At 47.5% G+C, this 24205-nt stretch overlaps 1 protein-coding gene across 3 annotated transcripts in view; it reads right to left on the bottom strand.

Moving 5' to 3' along the window:
- The window catches only part of TRIO (trio Rho guanine nucleotide exchange factor), a 457553-nt gene that overhangs the window by 273092 nt on the left and 160256 nt on the right, over positions 1-24205 (bottom strand). For all 3 annotated transcript variants that reach the window (XM_075062688.1, XM_075062687.1, XM_075062686.1), the window contains exons 7-8: positions 11710-11901; positions 2794-2925 (exon numbers count right to left, since the gene is read on the bottom strand). In XM_075062688.1, coding sequence (XP_074918789.1) covers positions 2794-2925; positions 11710-11901 — 324 coding nt within the window. The remainder of the gene's footprint in view (positions 1-2793; positions 2926-11709; positions 11902-24205) is intronic.

Genomic DNA, 24205 nt, shown 5'->3' with positions numbered 1-24205 from the left:
TCATTAGACACTGTGGGATTCATCCCACTAAAGGATACTGTAATTAGTATCTCAAATTTGCAAAATACAATCAAGGCTTAGAAGGAAGTTTAGTTTTCAAGTTGGTTACAAAGTAGGGAAAACATACATCTATTTGTCAACACATTGTAAGTGTAATACTTAAAAAAATGGTCAATCACAAATGCTGGAATTAATGAGATACTTCCCCCTATTCCCATAATTCATTCATCCTAAAGTGACTGAAGTATATGCTATAAACCAGTTATTTCATTGTTTTTTAAAAAGAGAAATCATCATCTAGTACACTAAGGCTATGTCTACACTACACACCTTACAGTGGCACGGCTGTGCCGCTACAGCAGTGCCACTGAAGGCATGCCCTGTAGCCGCTCTTTACAATAAAACCATCCTCAATCGGGGCGGTAGCTTTCTTGATGGGAAAGCTTCTCCTGCCAACCAAAGCACTGTCCACACCGGCGCTTTCATCGGTAAAACTTTTGATGGTCAGGGGTGTGGTATTTTTCACACCCTGACCGACAAAAGTTTTACCAATAAAAGTGCAGTGTAAACACAACCTAAAACTCAAGGCTCTCAGATACACATACATCACCCATTAACAACTACTGGATTGGCATCTGTGTTAAAGGAGGGTAAAGTTGAACTCTTTCTGTTGAGTAACAAGCTCTTGATGGTACCATGGCATCGCCACACTAATTATGTCTGAACATTCTGCATCCAGGTATTGGTTCTGCATTCCAGGTACTGTCAGTACTTCATCACATTGAGGCGGGAATTGCTGTTGTGATGAAGTCTTGCCTCATTTATTTCAAGGGATTCTGTGAAGGTACCTAGCTGTACTCAAGTTGAAAACATAAGATTTCAACTTCCAGTCTCAGGCAAAAGTTCCACATATTTTGCCCGAGTAAAGTCTTGCCTACAAAGGATATATAGTCTAATTCATTTTTCCTACTCATCGCCATTAGGTACTATAGCACCAAAAGACTAAAATGACAGACTATCTAATTTTGCCACTGCTTCCCTTAGCAAACAATAAGATGTTCAAGTGAAGTTTCACTTACTTGCAATGTTTCATAATTAACTCAAGAAGAAAAAAACTAATTGTTTTGTGTCAAGACTTTATTGCTCTTTATATGTAGGAATATCATTTCACAATTCGCCCTGCTGCCCTATCCTCCACCATAAAGTGCTTTTATTTGAGTTAGCAGGAATACTGAGTATAGCGTTTCACTCTTTTTTAAAAAAGCAAGGATCCACCGGATGACTGAAAGAGCTTGAAGGAATGGATTTTTTTAAATTTCAAAAGGAAGTTTCTTTTGTTGGGAGGCCAGGTGTTAAAAACTAAAGAAATTAAGTCTTAAACACACTAAAACTTCCATCCAATGCTCAGGTTTGTCGCAGGTAACAATCTTAACCATTCTCCTTTCCTCCAAGGAGTCCGTCAGCACAAAACAGGGAAATCAAGGTATGTTTTACACAAAGAAAGAGAACTTGTGAACTCCGTTCAATTCAGCCAAGTCCAAAGGGGAGTATGGGATATAAATAAAAGAATCTTAGCCTCACATTTAAAATGAGACAATCATTAACATCACATAATTAACTTGTAATTACTTTTCATCGTATGTTGCTTAATTTCTGCATTTCATTCAAACCATAAAACTAAACCATCACTAGGCAGAGTTTTGTAGCGTTCGAGTTCAACACTAAATGAGAATTTTTATTCTTGAAAGTCGTATTTTTAAAAAATTGCTTTTATCATCAGTATCCTCAATTCATTCACTTTTGTAACACCTCACCCAAGTCCCTTCAAAAAAAGTTCTCCAGAAGCACATAATACACATTGACACTAAAGAAGATGGAGTGAGAAAGACTGAACAGAAAAATGGATAATATGGGACATTTTAGTTATGAAGGGAAGCCAACACCCATTTGATTTCCTGCCCTTTTGGGACCCTGAAATATTTAAAGCACACCAGAAACACTTTATGATGGATGTTATTTTTTTGTGCTGTATTGGTGTTCTGTCAGCATTTTTCAAAATAAATTGTTTCCTAGAGTTGGTAACTCAGCTGTAAATACATTCTCTGGCTTAGAAGTGCAACCTTGTGGTTGTAAATCTGAAAGTCAGGATTTTATGACTTTTTGAAAACTAACAGTGATGTTGAACATGTTAAAATATTATAAATCCTGAATGTGTGTGTTCACTGGCTAGTTTTAGATGCTTTTTTACTGCTGGCAGAACAAGGTATCTGATTTTAGTTTGCCAAACGCATAATGCAATCCTTACTCCAATCCACTTTAGCTTTTTGCAATAACTAGAAAGTTTTAAAAACATTTAAGTACTGACTCCTAATTCAGTGCTTTTCCAAAGGAACTTCACATATGCTGTGCACTTAAAAACATATTTTAATGACAGTATCATAATACATCTGAACATCTTTTAATGGCATTAAGTAATACACAATGGAAAAAATCCACCACTTCATACATTGCCAGAAAGCCTGCAGGGGAAGCATTATGGTATCCCAGTTAGACAGCTTAAAGTTCTTCCCATTAGAGCAAAAGCCAGAAACCAAGTCTGAGTTTGAAAAACAGACCAGCAAAAGCCAGAATTCAAAGTTAAGACTAACACTCTGCCCTTCTGTGTAATACTTCAAGGCATAGTGCCAAACTTAGATTGTTTTCTGGCTTTTGTCAGTTGGTGATGTAACCATAATTTTAATTAAATATACTGTAAATAAGTCATCAGCCTAATAGAATAAACAAACTGCCTACCTCTGAGTAAGCCAGACTGATATGCTCATATATTCCTTGATGATGATGAATGGCATCTTCTAAATCTTGTAGTTCAGAAGGAAGTTCTACCTCACCACAGGCCTTACACCATGAATCCACGTTGTTCATGTACTAGGAATTGAAAAACCACATTGTGTCATTCCTAAATGTACATATGGTAAGACACTATCAGTAAGTAAAACTCATTACAGATATTCATACATAAGAGTGTGGAGGACCTTTAAAAGAAGTGTTATTTGATTAAAACCATCTAACATAAGTGAACATGTGAGTTCACAAGTCAAATAGTTTCCATAATACAACCAACTATCTTTAAACAATGTAACTGAGTCTATGTTCTCAGTTCTACAGCATGCTCTGGAGTGCCACACACACACACAAGTTGGGCCTATTTAATGTCAGCAACCTTCGAAGTGAACTCAGCTGCTAATTACACTTCTCATTTCTGGAGCTTACTTTCACTCACACCATTTCTTGATTTTTCAGCTAACCAAAAAAGATAAAAGCATGAGACGCATGCCACGTCACATACACCAAAGGCAACTAAACCTATTATGCCAGTGGTTTTCAGCCTGTGATCTGCGGACTCTGTCTAAGATTTCCAAAGGGGTCTGCACTGTCATTTTAAATTTTTTTAGGGTTCTGCAAATGAAAAGACAGTTACCTTTTCCGTAATTGGTGTTCTTTGAGATGTGTTGCTCACGTCTGTTCCACAATAGGTGTGTGCACTCGCCATGTGCACTGGTGCCGGAAGTTTTCCCCCTAGCAGTACCCGTAGGAAAGCGCCCCTAGTGACCCCTGGACTGGCACCACTATGTGCGGTATAAGGGGCGCTGCACGCTCCCCCCACCCTGAGTTCCTTCTTGCCAGACAACTCTGATAGTGGGGAAGGAGGGCGGGATGTGGAATGGACATGAGCAACACATCTCAAGGAACACCAGTTACAGAAAAGGTAACTGTCTTTTCTTCTTCGAGTGATTGCTCATGCTCATTCCACAACAGGTGTTGGAGGTGGAAAGGAGTTCACAGACTGTTGAGATGAGTACAGCCCTGCCGAACCCAGAGTCTTCCCTGGTCTGGGAGATGATCGCATAATGCAAGGTGAACGCATGGACCGATGACCATGTGGCAGCCTACAAATGTCCTGAATAGGGATATGAGCCAGAAAGGCCGCAGATGAGGTCTGCTCCCTTGTCGAGTGCGCCCTCACAAACGGCGGCGGGGAAACTTCTGCCAGGTCATAACAAGTACAGATACAGGAAGTGATCCAGTTGGAGAGCTGCTGAGTGGAGATCAGCCAACCTTTCATGCATTCTGCTGTGGTGATGAACAGCTGCAAAGACTTCCTGAACAGTTCTGTTTGTTCCAGGTAAAAAGCCAGGGCTCATCTCACATCTAGCATGTGGAGGTGGCACTCCTCACTAGACACATGGGGCTTAGGACAGAGCACTGGAAGGAAAGTGTCCTGGCTCATATGCTAGGCAGAGACCACCTTAGGGAGGAACGAAGGGCGTGGGCAGAGCTGGACCATATCTTTATGAAATACTGTGTACGGGGTTTCGGAGGTCAGGGCCTGGAGCTCCGAGACCCTCCTAGCAGATGTGATTGCCACAAGAAATGCCACTTTCCATGAGAGATGGGACCAGGAGCATGTAGCAAGTGGCTCAAATGGAGGCCCTGTTAGCCTGGCCAGAACCAAGTTCAGGTCCCACTGAACCGGGGACCTGTCATAAGGAAAGAGGCCAAACCCTTAAGGATCCAACAGGCCATGGCGTGAGAAAATACTGTGTGGCCCTGTACTGGCGAGCAGAAGGCCGATATGGCTGACAGATGCACTTTGACGGATGGGGGCGCTAGGCCTTGGGCTCTGAGATGAAGGAGGTAATTGAGTATAAGCTGGATCAGGGCAGCCACTGGTGAGATGCCATGATCAGCAGCCCATCGGGAGAACCTAGACTATTTTGCCAGGTAGGCCTGATGCATGGATGGTCTCGTGCTTTTCAGGAGGACTCACTGGATACCCTCCGAGCAGGTCCTCTCCTTGCAGCCTAGCCACAGAGCAACCACACTGTGAAGTGGAGGGCTGCCAGGTTGGGGTAGAGGAAGCAATCTTGGTCCTGAGAGAGGTCTGGGCAGATTGGCAGCGGACACGGGGGGCAATGGACAGGATCAAAAGAGTCCCGTACCAGTGCTGCTTGGGCCAAGCTTGGGCGATCATAAGGACATGAGCCCTGTCCATCTTGATTTCTTCCAGAGCCTTGCCAATCAGTGGAATTGAGGGAAAAGAGTATAGAAGCTGATCCAACCAGGACAGAAGGAAGGCCTCGGAAATCACACCCTTGCCCAGGCCCCTCCTGGAGCAGAACCAAGGGCACCGGCAGTTCTGTCTGGTCACAAAGAGGTCCACTTGGGGAGCGCCCCATGTCTAGAAGATCATGTATGCCACCTCCAGGTGCAGTGACGACTTGTGTTGGGAGAAGTCCCAGCTCAGGCAATCCACCTAAGAGTTCCGGATGCCCGGTAAGTGGTGGGCTTCCAAGTTGATATTATGGGCTATACATATGTCCCACAGCCGGAGGGCTTCCTGGCAGAAGGCTGAGGAGTGAGCCCCGCCTTGCCTGTTGATGCAGAACCTCAAGGCCGTGTTGTCCATGAGAACTCTGACTACCCTGCCTGTAAGGCATGAGTGGAAGGCCACGCAGGCCCGATGGAGCACCCTGAGTTCTTTCACATTTATGTGCAGGGCTAGTTCTGCAAGGACCACAGGTTTTGAGTCTGGAGGTTGCCCACATGGGATCCCCACCCCAAGTCCAACACATCAGACACCAATTCTATAGGTGGAGGGCAGCTCCTGAACAGAACCCCTTGGAGCATCTTCAGGGTGGACCACCAACGGAGGGAAGCTAGAACAGGTTTGGGCACGGTGAGGACCTTGTACAGCCTCTCTCTGGACTGAGAGAACGTTGAGGTCAGCCAGAGCTGAAGGGGCCACATCCTGAGCCTGGCATGATGTACCACATATGCGCACGCTGTCATGTGACCCAAGAGTTGGAGGCACACCATGACAGTTGTCACAGGAAACCTCGTGATCACCTGGATGAGCTCCCTCAAGTTTTCGAACCTGTCTGATGGGAGGGAAACTCTGGCCGATGTCACGTTGAGAATCGCGCCAATGAACTCTATATGTTGTATTGGTACCAACGTGGATCTGGTGTTGTTTACCAGCCGCCTCGACGTGGTACACTTGGACAGGAGGAGTGACATGTGTTCCTGTACCTGTGATCTGGAGCCACCTTTGACCAGCCAGTCATCAAGGTAGGGGAAGATCTGGACCACGCCCCCAATGCCTGAGGTAGGCCGCCACCACAGACATACACTTTGTGAAGACTGAGTACCGTTGAAAGGCCAAATGGGAGGACAGTGAACTGAGAATGTTCCTGTCCTACCATGAAGCGGAGGAAATGCCTGTGGTCCTCAAATATGTGAATAGGGAAGTATGCATCTTGGAGACTGAGGGCGGTGTTCCAGTCTCCAGAGAGGAAATGATGTAGGTCAGGGAGACCATGCGGAACTTGAGTTTTTCCATGTACTGGTTTAGGCCTCAAAGGTCCAGGATGGGCCTGAGGCCCCCTTTGGCCTTCGGAATAAGGAAATAGCGGGAGTAGTACCCTTTGTATCTGAACTCCGCAGGTAATACCTGCGCTACTCCTAGGTGAAGGAGCTGCCTCACCTCCTGCTCGAGTAGGATCCCCTGAGAGGGGTCCTTGAACAGGGAAGGGAGGGAGGATGGGTAGGTGAAGTAGAGAGAAACTGGAGGGTATAGCCCTGGAAAATGGTGTTGAGGACCCAATGGTCCGAGGTCAGTAGCAACCACTCTGAGAGGAAAGAACATAGACGACTGGAAAAGGGTAGGTTGGGCGGATCCCTAGTGCAGACTGGTAAGTAGTCCCCGGGTGTCCCATCAAAAATGGTGCTTACCCACCTGCTTGGCCTTAGAGGGGCCAGGTTGGGGTGCAGGCCAAGACTGTCACTGTGAGTGTTTCTTATAGTCCCTAGATTTTTTTTTTTATAAGGAGGGTCGTATCTGGAATGGATGGCCTGGTTGGGTGCCTGCTGAGGCTTGAATTTGGTCCTGGCTGGGGCCAAGACATAGAGACCAAGAGTCTCTAAGGTCTGCGAGAGTCCTTGAGACCGTGTAATTTCATGTGTTTGCCCAACGAACAGGGCCTTGCCATTGAAAGGGAGGTTCTACAGGGAGCTCTGTGCCTCGCTGGACAACCCGGAGAAAAGGAGTCATGACACCCTCCTCATGTACACTGTCCAAGGCTGCCTGAAGGGCTGCTCTGGTGGCAGCTGTGCCCTCCTCCACCAGGGCCTTATACTCCTTCCTATCATGCTCCTCTAGGGAGTCCATGAACTTTGGCACTGAGTCCCATAAGTTAAAGTCATATCTGCCCAGCAGGGTTTGGTGGTTTGCCACCCTCAGTTGGAAGCTCAAGGAAGAATAAAGCTTTCTACCAAACAAGTCTAGTCTCCTTGAGTCCTTATTCTTAGGGATGGGAGTGAGTTGGCTCTGGTGCTCCTTGTGGTTGACCACCTCGACCACTAGGGAGTTGGAGACGGGGTGGGTGCATAGATATCCGTGCCCCTTGGTGGGCACGAAAAACTTCCGCTCTGCCCTCTTAGATATGGGGGCAGGGAAGACGGGGTCTGCCACAGGGCATTAGAGATCTTCACCACCCCTTTGTGGAGCGGGAGGGCCGTCCTGGCTGGCGCCGTGGCCAAGAGGACATCAAAGAGGGAATCCACCTCTTCTGCCAATAGATTGAGAGTGATTTTCAAGAGCTCTTGGTGGGCTTTTGTGTCCTCCTGGGGAACAGGAGGAGGCGGCGCCTTGATTGCCTCATCAGGGGAGGATGAGGATGGGGGCGAGGTGTTCCACGTCCCCACCGGTGCTGCAGAACCCAACACTTGGTTCCCTTCTGAGCACAGGGCTGGGGAAGAGCACTCCACTGACCCCTTCCCAGGGGGCTGAGAGAGAGAGGCCGATGGTCTTTCTGAGGCCCCAGCCCCTGAGCAAGCCACCACCATGGGCTGCATCGGCACCCATGAGGTCCACTGGTACCAGGCCACTGTCCAGGGAGCTAGTGCCACTGCACTTGTTGTGGCATCGTCAGAGCAGGCTGCCCTGCCAGTTTTGCCCAGTCTGCCAACTCCAAGGGGAGACCAGGCTGGCATACGAACAGCTGCTATACCAGGATGAGGACGAGTAACAGCGTCGTGAATGGTGCTGGGCTTGAGACTGAGTCCGGTGTAGAGGAGCAGGAGTACCATCTGTAACGGCTGCTCTGCCAATGGCTCTGTCGGGTGGAACCGCCACGGCCTGTTGCCGGCGATCTACGCCTGGGGCTGCGGGAGCAGTGCCGTGCCAGGGACCTCAACTGGGATGGAGAGTGTGAGTGGCATCGATGTTGGTATCACGAGGGGCGATGGTGGCTTCTCGGAGCTGGTGACCTCCAGTGCCATCTATCCCAGACCCGGCGGGGCACACACTGATCTTAAGGCCTGTGCTCTCTCAATGCAGAGCAGTGCCTGGATTCTCTGCTGCTTGGCACCCAGCCAATCCGGTGGGGGTCGACGGGGACCGTTGTGGGCTGTGAGTGGGGCAGTCGCTCTGCGGAGAACGGCATCAGGAACCTTCCCTTAACCATGAGCAGTACCTCTCAGTTGGCGACTGTGGCAGTCTGAGTACCGGCTTGCCTCTGGACCGGGTTGCTGCTGGGGTCAGTGCAGCTGGTACCGGGAGAGACATTACTTCTCGAGCCGCCTGCAGGGCCTACGGTGTGGAGGGCCCTGGTATGTGGCCACTTGGGTCCAGGGAGGCTGGCTCAGAGTGGGCTAGGCTACTCCACACAACTTGAGTAGGTGACCACGAGGTCAAGGAGATCGAGAGCTGCCCAACTTGAGTCTAGTCTCGCCCCCAGCTTTGCCCCAATGCCTTGACGGAGAAGATCACTTCATCTTCTTAGAGCGTCCCATGGATGGGGAGCGATGCTGGCTCGTGGAGGGCACCGTTGGGTGCCGCACACCGATGCAGTGGTGCTCCACGCCGACTCGGAGCGGCATACTAGTGTCAGAGGCAGGGCCGACTTCATCAAGATGGCTCAGAGCCATATGTCCTGCTCCTTCTTGATCCGAGGCTTAAATGATCTGCAAATCTTGCAGCAGTCGCTGAGGTGGGTTTCCCCAAGACAGTTTAAACAGCTACTGCGTGGATCACATACAGGCACAAGTGTCGCACAACTTAAAGCCCGCGACATGCCGCATCTCAGGCACACTTCTCCACTCTTTTTTTTTTTAAACTACAGGTACTATCTACGAACTAAATGACAATCCAAACAGGGAAAGCTACAGCAGAGAGCTGGAGAACAGCCGTTCCAAAGCACCTTCACTGGCGACAAGAAGGAACTGAGGATGGGGGGAGCACGCAGCGCCCCTTATCCTGCCCCATGGTGGCGCCACTCCAAGGGTTGCCAGGGGGACTCCCCTATAGGTACTGCTAGGGGAAAAACTTCCAGCACCGTGCACGCACACCTACTGTGGAATGCACATGAGCAATCACTCAAAGAAGCAAAAAAGGTTGAAACCCAATGTATTATGCTATCCACTACAACAGTGAGCTTACAGGGAAGATGCAACTTAAACAAGAGATATTCTTCTCAGTTAAGTGTGCTGAATCTGGGAAGCAGATAAGCATATATGGAAGCACTAAAATAATTAAAGACCTAAAGATATTTGCATGTAAACAAAGACCTAAATGCAAGTTACAGTTTAAAGGCAACCACTTGTAGTCTCTGGCTGTTGCAAACCATTCCTTTCTCACATGGTTTCTTCCCCACCTCAACTTTCATCCCCTATCACTAATTAGATAGCTGATAAATCACAGTCAGTTTTCCTATGGAGAGAGTATTAGAATCCATTATAGCTAACTGTCAAACGAACACAGCAGAAGGAGCAATTAAAGAAACTAATTTAATTAATCCCAGCAGACTGCAAACCACGTTCTTTCCTTTAATTTATTTTACTTCTCTCTCACCAATTCACATTTCTGTACACTCTGTACTGAAGCACGTAGTAACTTCCCAAAATGGCTTGGACATGGTCAGTCACAGATTGTCAGTTAACTGCCAGGTACAAAACAACCTTTCTGTGAACTGGAATACATTCCTAATTTCAGACACTGATGCAGTTCATTAAACAAAAAAAAACCCACTCCACTTTGGTCAGGAGGCACACCAACATGTAATTACGTTTTTGTGTATGGTGCTTTTCAAAGGTGTTAGATTGGCAACTGTAGCGATGCAAACCTTTAAATTAGCCAGGGAACAAATACAGCACAGACACTGGTAAAGTCCCACACTGTCCCCATCAAGTATCTAAAACTGACCTAGAATGACCACATTTATAGATGCATGAAAACAGTTTATTCTTTATGACTCGCCCTTCTGTGGCCTCACTGTTGAGACTGCCAAAAAAGGTCTCTCTTAGCAACAGCTGTACTTGTAATAAGGACACCTATTTACCATAAATGGACTAAGATCAGCTACTTGCTTCCCTAGACCAAAGCATCATCATTAGCATGCTGAAAGCACTGTACGGTTGCCTGTCAATTAAAGAATTCACATTCTCAAACAATTTGGTTTTAAGAATCTAGCATCTCCTCTTAGTAAACATGCAAAAATCCACCTTACGACAATTAGTAATTAGACTGCTCCTTAAATTTCTGTGGCCAAACGATCTTATTCCCAAAAAGCTACTTAAATCATTTATGAGCAAATGGCAATTTTTCTGGAACTCAGTTTGGCATGTGGCAGAAGAAAACTGCAGACAAGCTACAGGGACTATACTGAACACACTACTTCTTACCTCGCTCAACAAGCCTAGTGCTCCCTATCAATAAAAACACCACCAGCAGCTAACACCACACACCAACAAGGAATCGGAATATTGAAGGGAGACTCAACAGCATGTATCTGCCAACTAGGCTGCAACTAATTCCCTGAAGGGAAAAGCATGCTCTAGTTATCAAGACTATTAACCTGGCAATGTGGAATATTTAGGCCTACTTCTTCCTGGGTCAGATTATTTCACATGGCTGATGACTGATATTTTAAGTTGTATGGTGGCCTAGAGCCAGGAACAGGGATATGTAATGCCAATGGAAGTTAAGTGTACTCTTATGGGACACTGAGTTAATATCCTCCACTCAACTCCAGATTAAAGAAAGACACTTAAATACTTTACTTTCCCTAATTTTCCAGCGAGTTAGGTTTACTAACTCAATAGGTATTTCCTGAAATGCTCCTTAAATATTGAACCATTCTGGGACTGATATTCACAAACATTATCATCTCTCATTGTGTGAGGCAAAAAGTCAGGAATTACAGGCCAAATGATTGTTTGGGTAAAAAGACCTTTATATTCATACTAATTTTTTTATTTTCTCCATCATCTCAAAAGCTTGCCCCAGGTTAAGCCTCTATGTCCAAATCATGAAATTCCTACAGCCTTTTGCTTTCTAATTTCTATACTGTATTAGTTTTCTAAGGAGCCTCGTGTATAGAACAAAAGGCGCAGTGACTTAAAGCCCAGGTAGTCTTGAGTCAGGGAGAACAAGGCTCCACTTAAAAGTGATGATGAAGTTCTACACTACTGTAGAGCTGAGCAGAAATCAAATCTTCTGCCTGTAGCCTTTGCTTCCTTTTAAGCCCCGTCCAGAATGGAACTAACTTGCCTTCTGGATTTGTTTTTTAACCTGGTTTCATGGTCAAATCAGGTAATTTGGTTTATACTTTCAGCTTGTTAGCTTTCGTTGGCTGTGTCCCATTTACTGACCTGTTCAGTTTTCTGGTGGAAGATGGAGGACATATCCAGTAAGGTGCTTCGTTCATCCAAGGCTGCAGCAAACGCCTTCCACTCTTGCTCCAACTGACTAGCGATCTGTTTAATCTGCTGTGAAGCATAATGGCCAGACTCAACCAAACGATTTGCTACTGACATGATGCGGTTTATGTTTACATACACATTCTGTGGAGAAAGGTTGACAAAGGCAGAGTGTGGTTAGGAAATACAATTAAATAACCTCACAAGGATAGAGCCATGAAAGAATTTGTAAAATGTGCTAAGCAATGTATTACATATACTAAAAGTACATGTACATATGATCATATGTATAGTTACATAGCTAACCTAGTTTTACATATACTAAAAGTACATATTTGGGGGTAGATCCTCTGTTGGTATAAAGAAGCCTTGCTCCGTTGACAACAATGGATTCTCAGCAGTTGTAAATTTGTGTTTCTGACTCATAACGAATGACAATACTGTGGTCAGAGGAATCCTTGCCTAGTACTTCACAAAGACATTAATAAAAGCAAACATACAAGCTTCATCTTACCTCACAGTGGGTTTGTATAGCAAATCTATTTCACTAATGGAGAAATGAAGGCATTCAAATAGTTAACCACTAGAAAATTATAAGTGACTGCTAATCACTTGTTTTAAACAGCATGTTTATGTTCCCAGACAACCATGACCTAGGGACCCTCTCTCCCCTCAAAACTTCAAGTTTTTACCTCCACTTATTGAGGCATTACAGATGTTCAAGACCACAGAACATTACAGAAGTCCTCTTCAGTATTTGGCAATAACTGAACTGGTTTTGCACATACTTTCTGAAAAAAATTACTTCCAGGCTTAACCACTGAACTCCAGCCAGATGAGTAAAAGACTGGCTAACTTCCAAAAAATTGAAAATGAGACTCTAAAGCACTGGTTTTCAACCTGTGGTCCTCAGATCCCTGGGGGGGTCCACTGACTATGTCTAAGATTTCAAAAGGGGTCCGCACCACCATCTGAAATTTTTAAGCATCCACAATAAAAAAAGGTTGAAAACCACTGCTCTGAAGAGTTAATACCTGGGCAATCTTAGGCATCACTGCATTCATCTCACAATTACATTCTTATTCTGACCCTAAACACTTGGCAGACAAAAAGTAAGATCAAGCAACTGAAGAAAAAGACGGTTACTCACCTTTGTAACTGCTGTTCTTCGAGATGTGTTGCTCATATCCATTCCAGTTAGGTGTGCGCACGCCACGTGCACGTTCGTCGGAGAAACTTTTACCCTAGCAACACTCGGTGGGCCGGCAGGTCGACCCCTGGAGAGGCGCCGGTATGGCGCCTAATATATACCCCTGCCGGCCCGCCCGCTCCTCAGTTCCTTCTTGCCGGCTATTCCGACAGTGGGGAAGGAGGACGGGTGTAGAATGGATATGAGCAACACATCTCGAAGAACAACAGTTACAAAGGTGAGTAACCGTCTTTTCTTCTTCGAGTGCTTGCTCATATCCATTCCAGTTAGGTGATTCCCAAGCCTTACCTAGGGGTGGCGTCGGAGAGAGACAATAGCGGATGCAAGACCGCGAGCCGAGGCGTCGTCTCTCTATTGTTGACCACATGGCGTAACGGTATCGCGAACGGTGTGGACAGAAGACAGCGTGGCTGCACGGCGATTTCCTGCACGGAACATTGCCCGCCAAACAAGCAGCAGACGACGGCCTGAGCTCACGGTAGCAGTGGGGTTGAGATGGCCTGGCTGCGACCTGAGCAAGTCAGAGCAAGCTCGGATACATGACGTGACGCCAAGATGCGATGCACTGAGAGGAGATTGCCCTGCTCTCATATGCTCCGCCACCACTACAAAGAGTTGCGGTGAAAGACAGAAGGGCTTGGTCCCGCTCGATGTGAGAATGCGAGAGCCCTCCGGACGTCCAAGGTATGGAGCTGTTGCTCACGTCTCGACGCTGTGTGTTTTGGGAAGAACACGGGCAGAAAGATGTCCTGGTTCACGTGGAAGGCCGGAGACGACTTGGGGAGGAACGCCGGTGAGGACGCAGCTGTACCTTGTCTTATGAAGACGGATATAGGGAGGATCCACATCAGTGCGCGGAGTTCCGAGACACGCCGAGCCGAGGTAATAGCGCACTAGGAAAGCCGTCTTCCAGGACAGGTACAGCAGCGCACATCGTGGCCAACGGTGAGGGGGCCCCCATGAGCCTACTTAGAACGACGGTTAAGTCCCCAGGAGGTGTTGTAGGGGCTTGACCTGAGGTATAACCGTTCCAAGCCCCTTGAGAAAACCTGGAAAGCACATCGCCGTGAGAGAAAAATGGTATGCCCCAGCTTCACCCCAGGTGCGACAAGGTAGACTATAGGCAGCGAGGTGGACCGCAGTAGTAAGAGATAGCCAACCCCTGCTCCTTGAGGGACCACAAATAAATCCAGGATGTGGAGACTGATACAGAGCATGGGGAGTGCCATGCTGGAGCACACCAGTAGCACGAGCGTTCCCTTTCGCGAGGTATGTCGACCGCGTGGAGACTTTCTGCTACCCCAGCACACCTGTTGCACTGAAGCGGAACAGCCACGCTCCAACTGGTTTAACCAGTTAGGAACCATGCCTGTCGGTGGCAGAATCTGCGGTCGGGTGGAGAAGCCTGCCGAAGTCTTGCGTGATCAAGTCCGGTCGGCCACAGTGTAGGGGGATCGGGTACGACAGGGACAGGTCGACAGGCTGGGTACAGTTGCTGTCTCGGCCAAGCTGGCGGATCAGGATGGGCGGGCTTTGTCCCTGCGGACCTTGAAGCATACTCGGTGGACGAGGGAACGGTGGAAAAAGGCATACAAAGGCGACCTGACCACGGGTCACTGAAGGCGTCCAACAGGGAGCCCGGAGAGCGACCTTCGGGACCCAGAACACCTGGCATCTTCCTGTTTACTTGGACGGCAAACAGGTTCGATCGGGGGAAAGTCCCACCTCCGGACAGAATGAGTGGAGGAGTCGGATGGAGGGACCATTCGTGTGTGAGGAGGCCTCTCAGAGTGATTCTTGCGAGCGTTGTTCCGGACCCCCGGAAGAAAGGAGACCACCAGGTCTAGGAGTGGGCTACACGAATTCCACAAGTGGGATCGTTCCCTGCCATGGGAATGACCTTGTGCCTCCCTGTTTGTTGACATAACACATGGCCGTCGTGGGGTTTGTCCGTGAATACTGCAACACAACGGCCGTAGGAGGCTGGGAACCTGGCACGCCAGGCGTCTGCCTGAGCTCTCAAACACAGATTGTGAGTCAGAATCTTGGGGTGACCAAAGGCCTTGGGTGCGCTGGGGGCCCAGGTGTGCGCCCAGCCCAGCGCAGATGCATCCGTTGTTAGGGACACGAGGGGCTGAGAGTGTGGAAGGCGCAGGCCGCACACACCAGCGGCGACTCTTTCCACCAGTCGAGGGAGCTGAGGATCCCGGTGGGATCGTTACAATCAATAACCTTTAAAAGGGCCGTCCCTGTTCGGGCAGTAGACGAAGCCAGCAGGCTTCCAGCGGGCGCAATCGTAGTCTGGCGTACTTTGTAACGAGGACACATGCAGCCATGTGTCCTAGGAGGGCGGTAGTTACGGGCGGAGGAGGGGAAACCCTCTGCAGGCTCCGGACCCAGGGAGACTATGGCTTGAAAGCGGTGCGGGGGCAAGCTGGCTGTCGCAAGGTTGGAGTCCAGCACTGCCCCGATGAATTCTATTCTTTGCGTGGGCACCAGTGTGGACTTGTCCAGATTGACGATCAGGCCCAGACGTGCGAATAGCTCCCTTATGGTGTCGACATGGCTGATGACTTGAGCCATTGAGGTTCCCCTGATAAGCCAGTCGTCGAGGTAAGGGAACACGTGAATGCGACGACGGCGGAGGAAAGCGGCAACAACCGCCATACATTTCGTGAAGACCCGAGGGCCGACGAAAGACCAAAGGGGAGGACAGTGAACTGGTAATGAACTCGATTCACCATGAAACGCAGGTACCTCCTGTGGGGAGGGTAAATTGCAATATGAAAATATGCGTCCCTCATGTCAAAAGCGGCGTACCAATCACCGGGATCCAGGGAGGGAATGATGGTCCCCAGGCACACCATGCGGAACTTGAACTTCTTGATGTATTTGTTCAGCTCGTGTAGGTCTAGGATGGGCCGAAGACCTCCTTTTGCCTTGGGGATCAGGAAATAACGGGAATAGAACCCCTTGCCCTTGAGCTCCTCTGGTACCTCCTCTATGGTTCCGATTGAGAGAAGCTTTCCTGCAGGAGGAGTTGCTCGTGAGAGGGGTCCTTGAAGAGGGACGGGGAGGAAGGAGGGTGGGAGGGAGGCGGAGAAGAGAATTGGAGACGGTATCCATGTTCCACCGTACGCAGGACCCAACGATCCGTAGTTAGCTGGGACCACGCCGGGAGGAACGAGGAAAGCCGGTTGGAAAACTGGAGCGGATCCAGAGAGGGAATTGGTACGCTGCTCTCGGGCACACCTTCAAAAATTGGACTTAGGTTCCGATGATTTGGCGGGACTGGCATTATTGCCTGACGGAGGGCCCGATTGCTGCCTGCGGTTGACACGGCCACGCCTGCGGCCAAAGTCCTGTCGCTGGCGAGGCCGGGGGAAGGGGCGCTGGGGTTGAGGGCGGAATGATCGTCTTTGAGTTTGAGGGGTATGCATGCCAAGTGACCGCATGATAACCCTATTGTCCTTTAGACTTTGTAGTCTAGGATCTGTTTTCTGCGAGAAGAGATCCTGTGTATCAAATGGCAAGTCCTGTATGGTGTGCTGCAACTCGGGCGGTAGGCCGGACACCTGCAACCAGGATATGCGCCGCATGGCTATGCCAGAGTCGACCGTTCTAGCTGCTGAATCCGCTGAGTCCAGCGAGGCTTGCAGGGAGGTTCTCGCAATCCTCCTTCCCTCGTCGAGGAGGGCTGTAAACTCCTGACGGGAGCCTTGCAGGATCAACTCCGTGAATTTGCCGTCCACCTCCCAGGTGTTGAAGGAGTAACAGCTTAAAAGGGCCTGCTGGTTCGCCACACAGAGCTGAAGTCCTCCAGTAGAGTAAATTTTTCGGCCCAGTAAGTCCATACGTTTGGCCTCCCTAGACTTTGGAGCGGGGGCTTGTTGGCCGTGCCGCTCCCGCTCATTGACTGACTGCACCACCAACGAGCAGGGGGCTGGGTGCACATACAGGTATTCGTAACCCGTGGACGTTTTTTCTCTAGTTCGTTGTTTATTTACTTGTTAGTATAGTTTGTTAGTAGCTGTATTTATATGTTTAGAGGATCGGGTTCACCCCTTCTCTCCCGCTCGCGACCGGGGCCGATGCCCGGTTCACCGGGCTTCAAACCCTGTGCGACCTGCCATCGCCCGATGCCCACAGGAGAATCCGCACGATTCCTGTTTTAAGTGCCTCGGCGAGAGCCATCTATTCGACAGGTGCCGTATCTGTAAGGCAATCAGCCCGACCAGAAAAGAAAGGGACTCCCGCCTAAAACAACTTTTGATGGAGGCAGCTCTAACTCCTCCGTCCTCGGCACCGTCTACGGCACCGGAACAAGTGCTTCGTCTGTTCCGGCACCAGCGAAGACACCTCGGAACTCCCGTCACCGGCCCAGTCCTCCAGCCGGCACGCTCCCTCCCCGAGGAGCAAGAGACTCAAGGCTCCTGCGGGTACCCTCGGTCACGCCGCCAGTCAGAGCGCAGCTCAGGTCGGATCGCCCGGCTCCGCCAGCAGCCTGAGGCACCGCCTGCCTCGGCACCGTTGATTCCGGCGCCCCCAGGAGCCGTCGAGTCCGGTGCCGCCTAGTCCCCGGCACGTGCCGTGTAGAGCTCATCGTCCCGACTACGCCTGAGATCTACTCAGGCCTTGGGAACTTTGATCGCTCTTACAGACCGAGCTGCCCCAACCCCCGGGCACGCTGGTGCGGGTTTATCAGTCGCTGGCAAGCCTGCCATGGGCTGACCACCGTCCCGGCCACCAAGGAGCCCGCCGATCCGTTCGGTGATCCCGGAACGTTCCTGACTCCCTGGCATCCGATTCACTGATCCCACGACCTCTCGCAAGTCCACACCGTTCTCCATTCCGCGTCGCCGGTCGTACCGCGGCACGGACAAGATCCCGGTCTCCGTCTTACCGTCGGCACCGCTCCAATCCGGCACCGCCGAGCCTCTCGCAGCCGGTCCAGCATTTCAATGTTCGGCGATCCGGTCGACCTCCCGGCATGCCGCGCTGGTCCATTAAGGTCCGGTCCTTCCTTCACATCGCCACGGCTCTGGTACCAGTTCGCCGGCACCGCAAGGAACGTTATTATGGATGCCACTGACATGGTTCCAATCTGCCTCAGCTCCCCCGTGGCCATCCCTGTCATACGTCCGCCCTCCCCGTCGCGACCACCGCATTCTTATGGAGAACTGGACACTCAGGCCATCGAGACCAGAGACACCTCAGTGGTTCCTTTTTGAACCTGGCCTACCATCTCTCTCTTGAGAGAAGGGGTGAACCCGATCCTCTAAACTATATACACTACTAACAACTATACTAACAGTAAATAAACAACGAACTAGAGAAAAAAAACTATGTACACTAAAGATAAAGAACGAGCAATCGCTAGGGTAGGTGGAGGTCAGCTATGCCGCGCTCCACTGTTCCAACGACCGACACGGGCGGTAAGAAGGAACTGAGGAGCGGGCGGGCCGGCAGGGGTATATATTAGGCGCCATACCGGCGCCACTCCAGGGGTCGACTTGCCGGCCCACCGAGTGTTGCTAGGGTAAAAGTTTCTCCGACGAACGTGCATGCGGCGCTCGCACACCTAACTGGAATGGATATGAGCAAGCACTTGAAGAAGAACCATGTATTTCAGTTTCTAGAATATACCAGAAGTTGAAAATCTTTACCAAACCATCAAAGGACATTTGTTTTCACACAGTCACTTTTTTTCTGGGCCAATCTGAGAGGCTGCTATAAAGTTATCTGTAGTAAGTGCTCTTGGTTTACTTTTCTGCTCATAACATTGAAAAATACTGAGACTACCTCATCAAATTTCTATGAAGATTTAGCGGGTGACATAGAAGTTCCTTGGCAAAAGGTCCCCGTTCTCTGCAAGCAGCTCTTACCTCAGACCTGACAAACTCACTACACCAGACATCTGACTGATATTTATTCATCAAGAACAACATGCAAGTTTTCTACAGAAACTTATCGAGATTTATAATCACTGCAAAAGATACGTATGGGTAATATTTAAGAAATAATGTATTTATACTGAAAGTATGCTTACGCACTTGAGGTAGAAATTAGTGACCAGGAGGTAATGTGTTTCAATGATGACCCACTCAAGCAAGAGACCCACCCTCACACCTGTCAGCTGGCGAGGTAACGCAAGGTTCTCTTGTTTATCTTTGCCACATACCAGAACATTCAATGGAAAACTATCAGAGACAAGTGCCAAGACAGAAACCAATTGGAGGTGAAAAGGAACATTATAGCAGGAGGAGATCACCCTGGCTATGAATAAAGACAAAAGATTCTTTCAGTATAACTGTGTGTAAGGAAAGACACCGTATCCATTCACTGAGGAAAGCTAGGTCTGCAATGGACTGAACTTTGGGGGAAAAGCCTACTTTATTATATAGAAAATTTAACTATTAGTAAGTGTAGATCCAGGCTCACATTTTATAATTTTGTTTTGTATTGTAACCATCTGCTTTCATCACTTTCTCCCACTTCCAATTAAATCTTTGCCCTTTCTTAAATGAGCCTGCTTTTGCTTTATTATAAGTGCTTGCAAGTGCTGTGTGGTTTACAGAAGTGGAGGTTTAACGTTAAACTGGTAAACCAGGGTACTCTGCATGCTTAGTATCTGGAATTTCTATGAGTAGCATGTGTCGGGGGCTGGATATCACAGGGGAACAATTCAAAAAGGACACTGGACTTGGACTGCACCTGTTAACCTGGAAGGTGAAGTAAAGGCTAGTAGAACCCAGAGGAGAGTGCTGACCACCAGCTACCCCTAAAAGACTCCCTCTCATAAGAGGCAGGAAGTAATAAGGTGACTTTCAGTCCTAGGTGCCCTGAGAACCATCACACTTGTAATAAAAACTACCTGAAGAAACTCCAGCAAGCACTAATACACGCAATGCTCATGAGTAGAGCAAGGAAGAGAACTTTTTTAAATTGCCAGGTTCTCTGTATTCTGCCCAGGTAAGTTCCACTTTCCGGCCTTCTGAGCTTTTTGAAAATCATCACAGATCAGTGTGGAAAAAAGGTAGCACTCTCTAATACTCTGTGATTTGATACCTTTGCACCATATCTGGAAATAAAGTACTTCCCACTAAGTTTATAACAAACCAAAATCTAACTCGGCTGTGTCTCTTCCTCTTTGAACAGCAGTATATATGACTAGAGAAGCACAGGATAACTATCTGTTATCTGAAAAATCTTATTGAAGTAAGTTCTATTTGATTATCCAGCATGTGTGGGCTATGTGATGAAAAGCCTGTTAAAATGCCTGACAAGGGGGCTTGGCTGAGTAATGGAAAATTATGTTAAGTATCGTGAAAACTGAAAATCCCTTCCCTTTCTCCACACTGAGAAACTGAAAAGAATGAAAGAAATATTTTACTACTATATGAAGTGTGTATCTAACCTCTATAACCCAGCTAGTCTTATGGTGTCAGCTGGGCTTGAAGGACTGAAATTTTTACCACCATAAATGTGAGTAATTAGAGAAGCCAAAGCAATGATTTTGGTAACCAAATCTAAGGCTTCCAGGGTGAATGGCTCATCTGTGGGTGTCAAAGAAATATTCCTTATAACTGTTTTTACACTATTGTGTTCTCTGAAGCTTTAGCACGGAAGGTACTACAAAGTATGCAAATACACACTGCCAGAACACACATGAATAGTAGTCTCACCCAGTACTTTATTTTTTCCCTATTACAGCACCGGCCACCATTTGAGAAGTCAACTAAAGATTTAAATCTCAGTACCTAGAAGCTGGTTCTTGTGACAGAAAGCAGCAGCATTTCAGATCAGAGAAAGAAGAATGACAAAAAGGAAGAACTGGAGGATGACAAACTCCTCAAATATCAAGTGGCTACAATAGGAAGACACTTAACTGAACCTTGGATACAGATAGAGCGGGACTGACAGATGCATTCAGTGAAAGAAAATGGTCAACTATCTTTATCACATCTATATGCAAAATAAAAATGTGATGCTAATAGAGAACCAGCAGGTATTTCTTGAACTGAATCAAATGCTCTCTTTTTCTACTGCTCCATCCAGGGATTTCTTCTTAGTTATCTCATTAGTTGATGGGTGCCGTTAGCTGACTGCAAGTAAATAGGCCAGGGGTTGGCAACCTTTCAGCAGTGGTGTGCCGAGTCTTCATGTATACACTCTAATTTAAGGCTTTGCGTGCTGGTAGTACATTTTAATGTTTTTTAGAAGGTCTCTCTCTAAGTCTATAATATATAACCAAACAATTGTATGTAAAGTAAATAAGGTTTTCAAAATGTTTCAGAAGCTTTATTTAAAATTAAATTAAAATGCAGATCTTATTAGTTTAGTGTGATCCTTGCCCTTGCTTTTCCTTGCTGAGTTTTCCAATGTCTGGCGGCACATATTTGGATACTTTAAGCTGCACACAGGCTTCTGAGTGATAAGTTGTTAAACCAGCTGGAACCCCAGATCGTCAGCTGAGGTGCGTGGAGCTGGCGGCTGGTAGGGCTGAGCATGGCCAGAGGCCTGGACCCTGTCTGACAGGGGGCCTGCGCTGGAACTCCAACTGGAAGCAAGGTGAGTGGGGCTGCAGCGGGGACCCCAGCTGGCAAGGGGCCAGCAGTCAGAACCCCAGAGCAGTTGTGGGCTGAGCAGCTCAGCCCGCCCCACTCTGGGGTTTTGGCCACTGGCTACTGCCAGCTGGGGTCTCAGCCTGCTGCCAGCCTGGGGTTCCTTCACTCAGCCCAGCAGCAGACGCTGAGTTGGACTGGTGGCAGGATCCCACCTGGCAAGGGGCCAGCAGCAGGAACCCCAGAGCGGTGGCAGGTTGAGCGGCTCAGCCTGCTTTGCATGCCGTCAAAAATCGGCTCGCGTGCCACCTTTGCCGACCCCTGTAATAGGCAATAATTGTAGGCCAACGATCGTCAACAACTTTACTAAGAAATTATTGTTTAATCGGTCATTTTAAATGACAAACAATGCAGTGAATCTGCAGCTTCCAAATGCTAATCAACTGTTTAGGAAGTGAGGAAGGAAAGAAGTACAATTTCGCCGTGTTTTTCAGATTATTCCACTGCATTGCAGAAGTATAAAATTAACGAGTGCTATGGAGCAGCACAAAACGGCAGCAAAAAAGCCAGCAACAAAAAATTCAAGTCAATAATGCAATAAGGGCAGCAGTTTGTATAAGAATACGTCTCATTTAGAACCCTCTTACTCAGAGCGCACTTTAATAGACTGGCATTTGCTCTTTAAACTTCAGAACATCTGAGAGAGGTTCTAATAGGTCTGGAAATACCAGATTTTTTCTTCTACAGGCTATATAAAAAGGGTTCTTGCTCAACATAGCAAAGGCCAGCAAATAGAGATAAACAAGCTAAGGCATAGGCCGGCTATAGCAGCATGTGTCATCCTTTGGCATGGGGCTGATTTCAGTAGAAGGCAAGTATACATGGGAAATATAGGTGACAGCCTGCCAATTTATCTCAGCTTCTCTGTAGCACTTAATAGAAACAAACTGGCAAAAGCACTAAAGGTTTCATTTTAACCCACATATTCCCAAAGCCCTTTATAAAACGTTAGTTTAGCAAACAGGCTCTGAAACAGAAGCTGCTATTCTGCATATAGGGGGTGTACATTTGGTATGATACTTTTAAAGATGTCTCTTAGTGTATGTCACTAGGACTATTATCACTGCATCCTTACGTCTCTTTTGTGGTAAATTACTAATTATTCATCCGAAATGGCACTCAGAAGTTCCAGTTAGGGATCAATGATCCACAGTACTAGGTACTGCCCAGGCAACTGAAAACTGGGCAATGTCAACAGTTTTATAGTCACTCATTAGTAATTACTTAAGTTACCTGCAGTATCCAACCCAGTATACCCTGCTGTGTTACGGAAAATTACTCTTTAGTCTAGAAATGCTTTATAAAAACCCCTCCCTGGGAAGCTGTAATACAAAAAATAATGAAGTCTACAGAGACGCCAAGGTGTGTCTATCCCAATTATGCGTTAGCATTTAGTCTTTTGAAAAACCACAGCATGTCAAAGTGATCTGACAAAGACTGCAGTTTAAAACTAACAGTGCCACGCTTGTTTGTTGGAGCCTCAAAGAATCTTACAGGAGTATAAAATTCAAGATGTAGCTTATCAATCAGTCTCAGGTGACAGGTTTGTAAATTAAAGAAATGTTAGAAGTAAAAAACTTCAGACTGAAAAAGGTATCTTTAATAGGAAAAAAAATCATAGTGGCTTTCAGTTCTTAAACGCTCTTTTACCTCATCTGACCTTCTTAATGTTTTCATTCATACCAGCCCCCGAGGTGGAGTTTAAACAGATTTGTTTAGTACCTTCTCTCTGCCCCAAGTTAACTGTTGGCCCACTGGAGTCTGTAGTGCAGCCTCTGTGCTTTTGATTAAAGCTTCCCAAAAATCCTTAAGGGCGCTTAGTTCTAGGACTCTTTGTTCACAGACAAAACTGACAGCGTTTGACTACTACAAATTTTAGTGATTCTGAAACAGGCTAGCGTGTACACACACACCACACACCCCTGATACTGTGCTTTGACAACAGGAATCCAGAATTCCTTAACTAAAATATATTTTAGCAGGTCATGGCTCAGTTGCCTCCCAGGGCAAAGAGGATAAGCAAGTATAGCTTTTAGCATTGTCTACGGGGAAAACAAAACTTGAGATTAAGGGTGGGTCTACACTTAAAAATTAGACTGACCTCACCACGTGGCTCAGGGCTGTGAAAAATTTTGCACCCTGAGAGCCACAGTTAGGTTGACCTAACCCTCAGTGTAGACACAGCTAAGTTACAGAAGAATTCTTCTGTCAGCCTATCGCCTCTCAAGAGAGGTGGATTAACTATATCGATGGAAAACACCCTTCCGTCACGGTAGGAAGCATCTGCACTAGGGTGCTACAATGGCCCAGCTGCAGCGGAGCGGTGGCACGTAACGTAGATATAACCCACAATTTACTGTAATTGTCTATTCTGTGTCAAACCCAGCCTTCACACGTGAATTTTCAGGCATGCAATGTGCTAAGCCTCTGGCAGTAGCCAAAGGTAGCTCAGCTTTAGCTTTCTCTTACCCAATTTAATTTTAAAATAATACTAACACTGGCCTATATGATCATGTTCATGGCTTTGAGGAAAGCAAAACCCTCGAAAGTGCAGGAAAAGGGGTAGCAGAGGCGGTGAGAAGATGTAAAAAGGCCAACAGAGTGTGAGGTTCCT

The sequence above is a fragment of the Chelonoidis abingdonii genome, chromosome 2, assembly GCF_003597395.2.
Source record: "Chelonoidis abingdonii isolate Lonesome George chromosome 2, CheloAbing_2.0, whole genome shotgun sequence".
Lineage (NCBI taxonomy): Eukaryota > Metazoa > Chordata > Testudines > Testudinidae > Chelonoidis > Chelonoidis abingdonii.
This window is presented reverse-complemented; position numbering and strand designations above follow the sequence as displayed.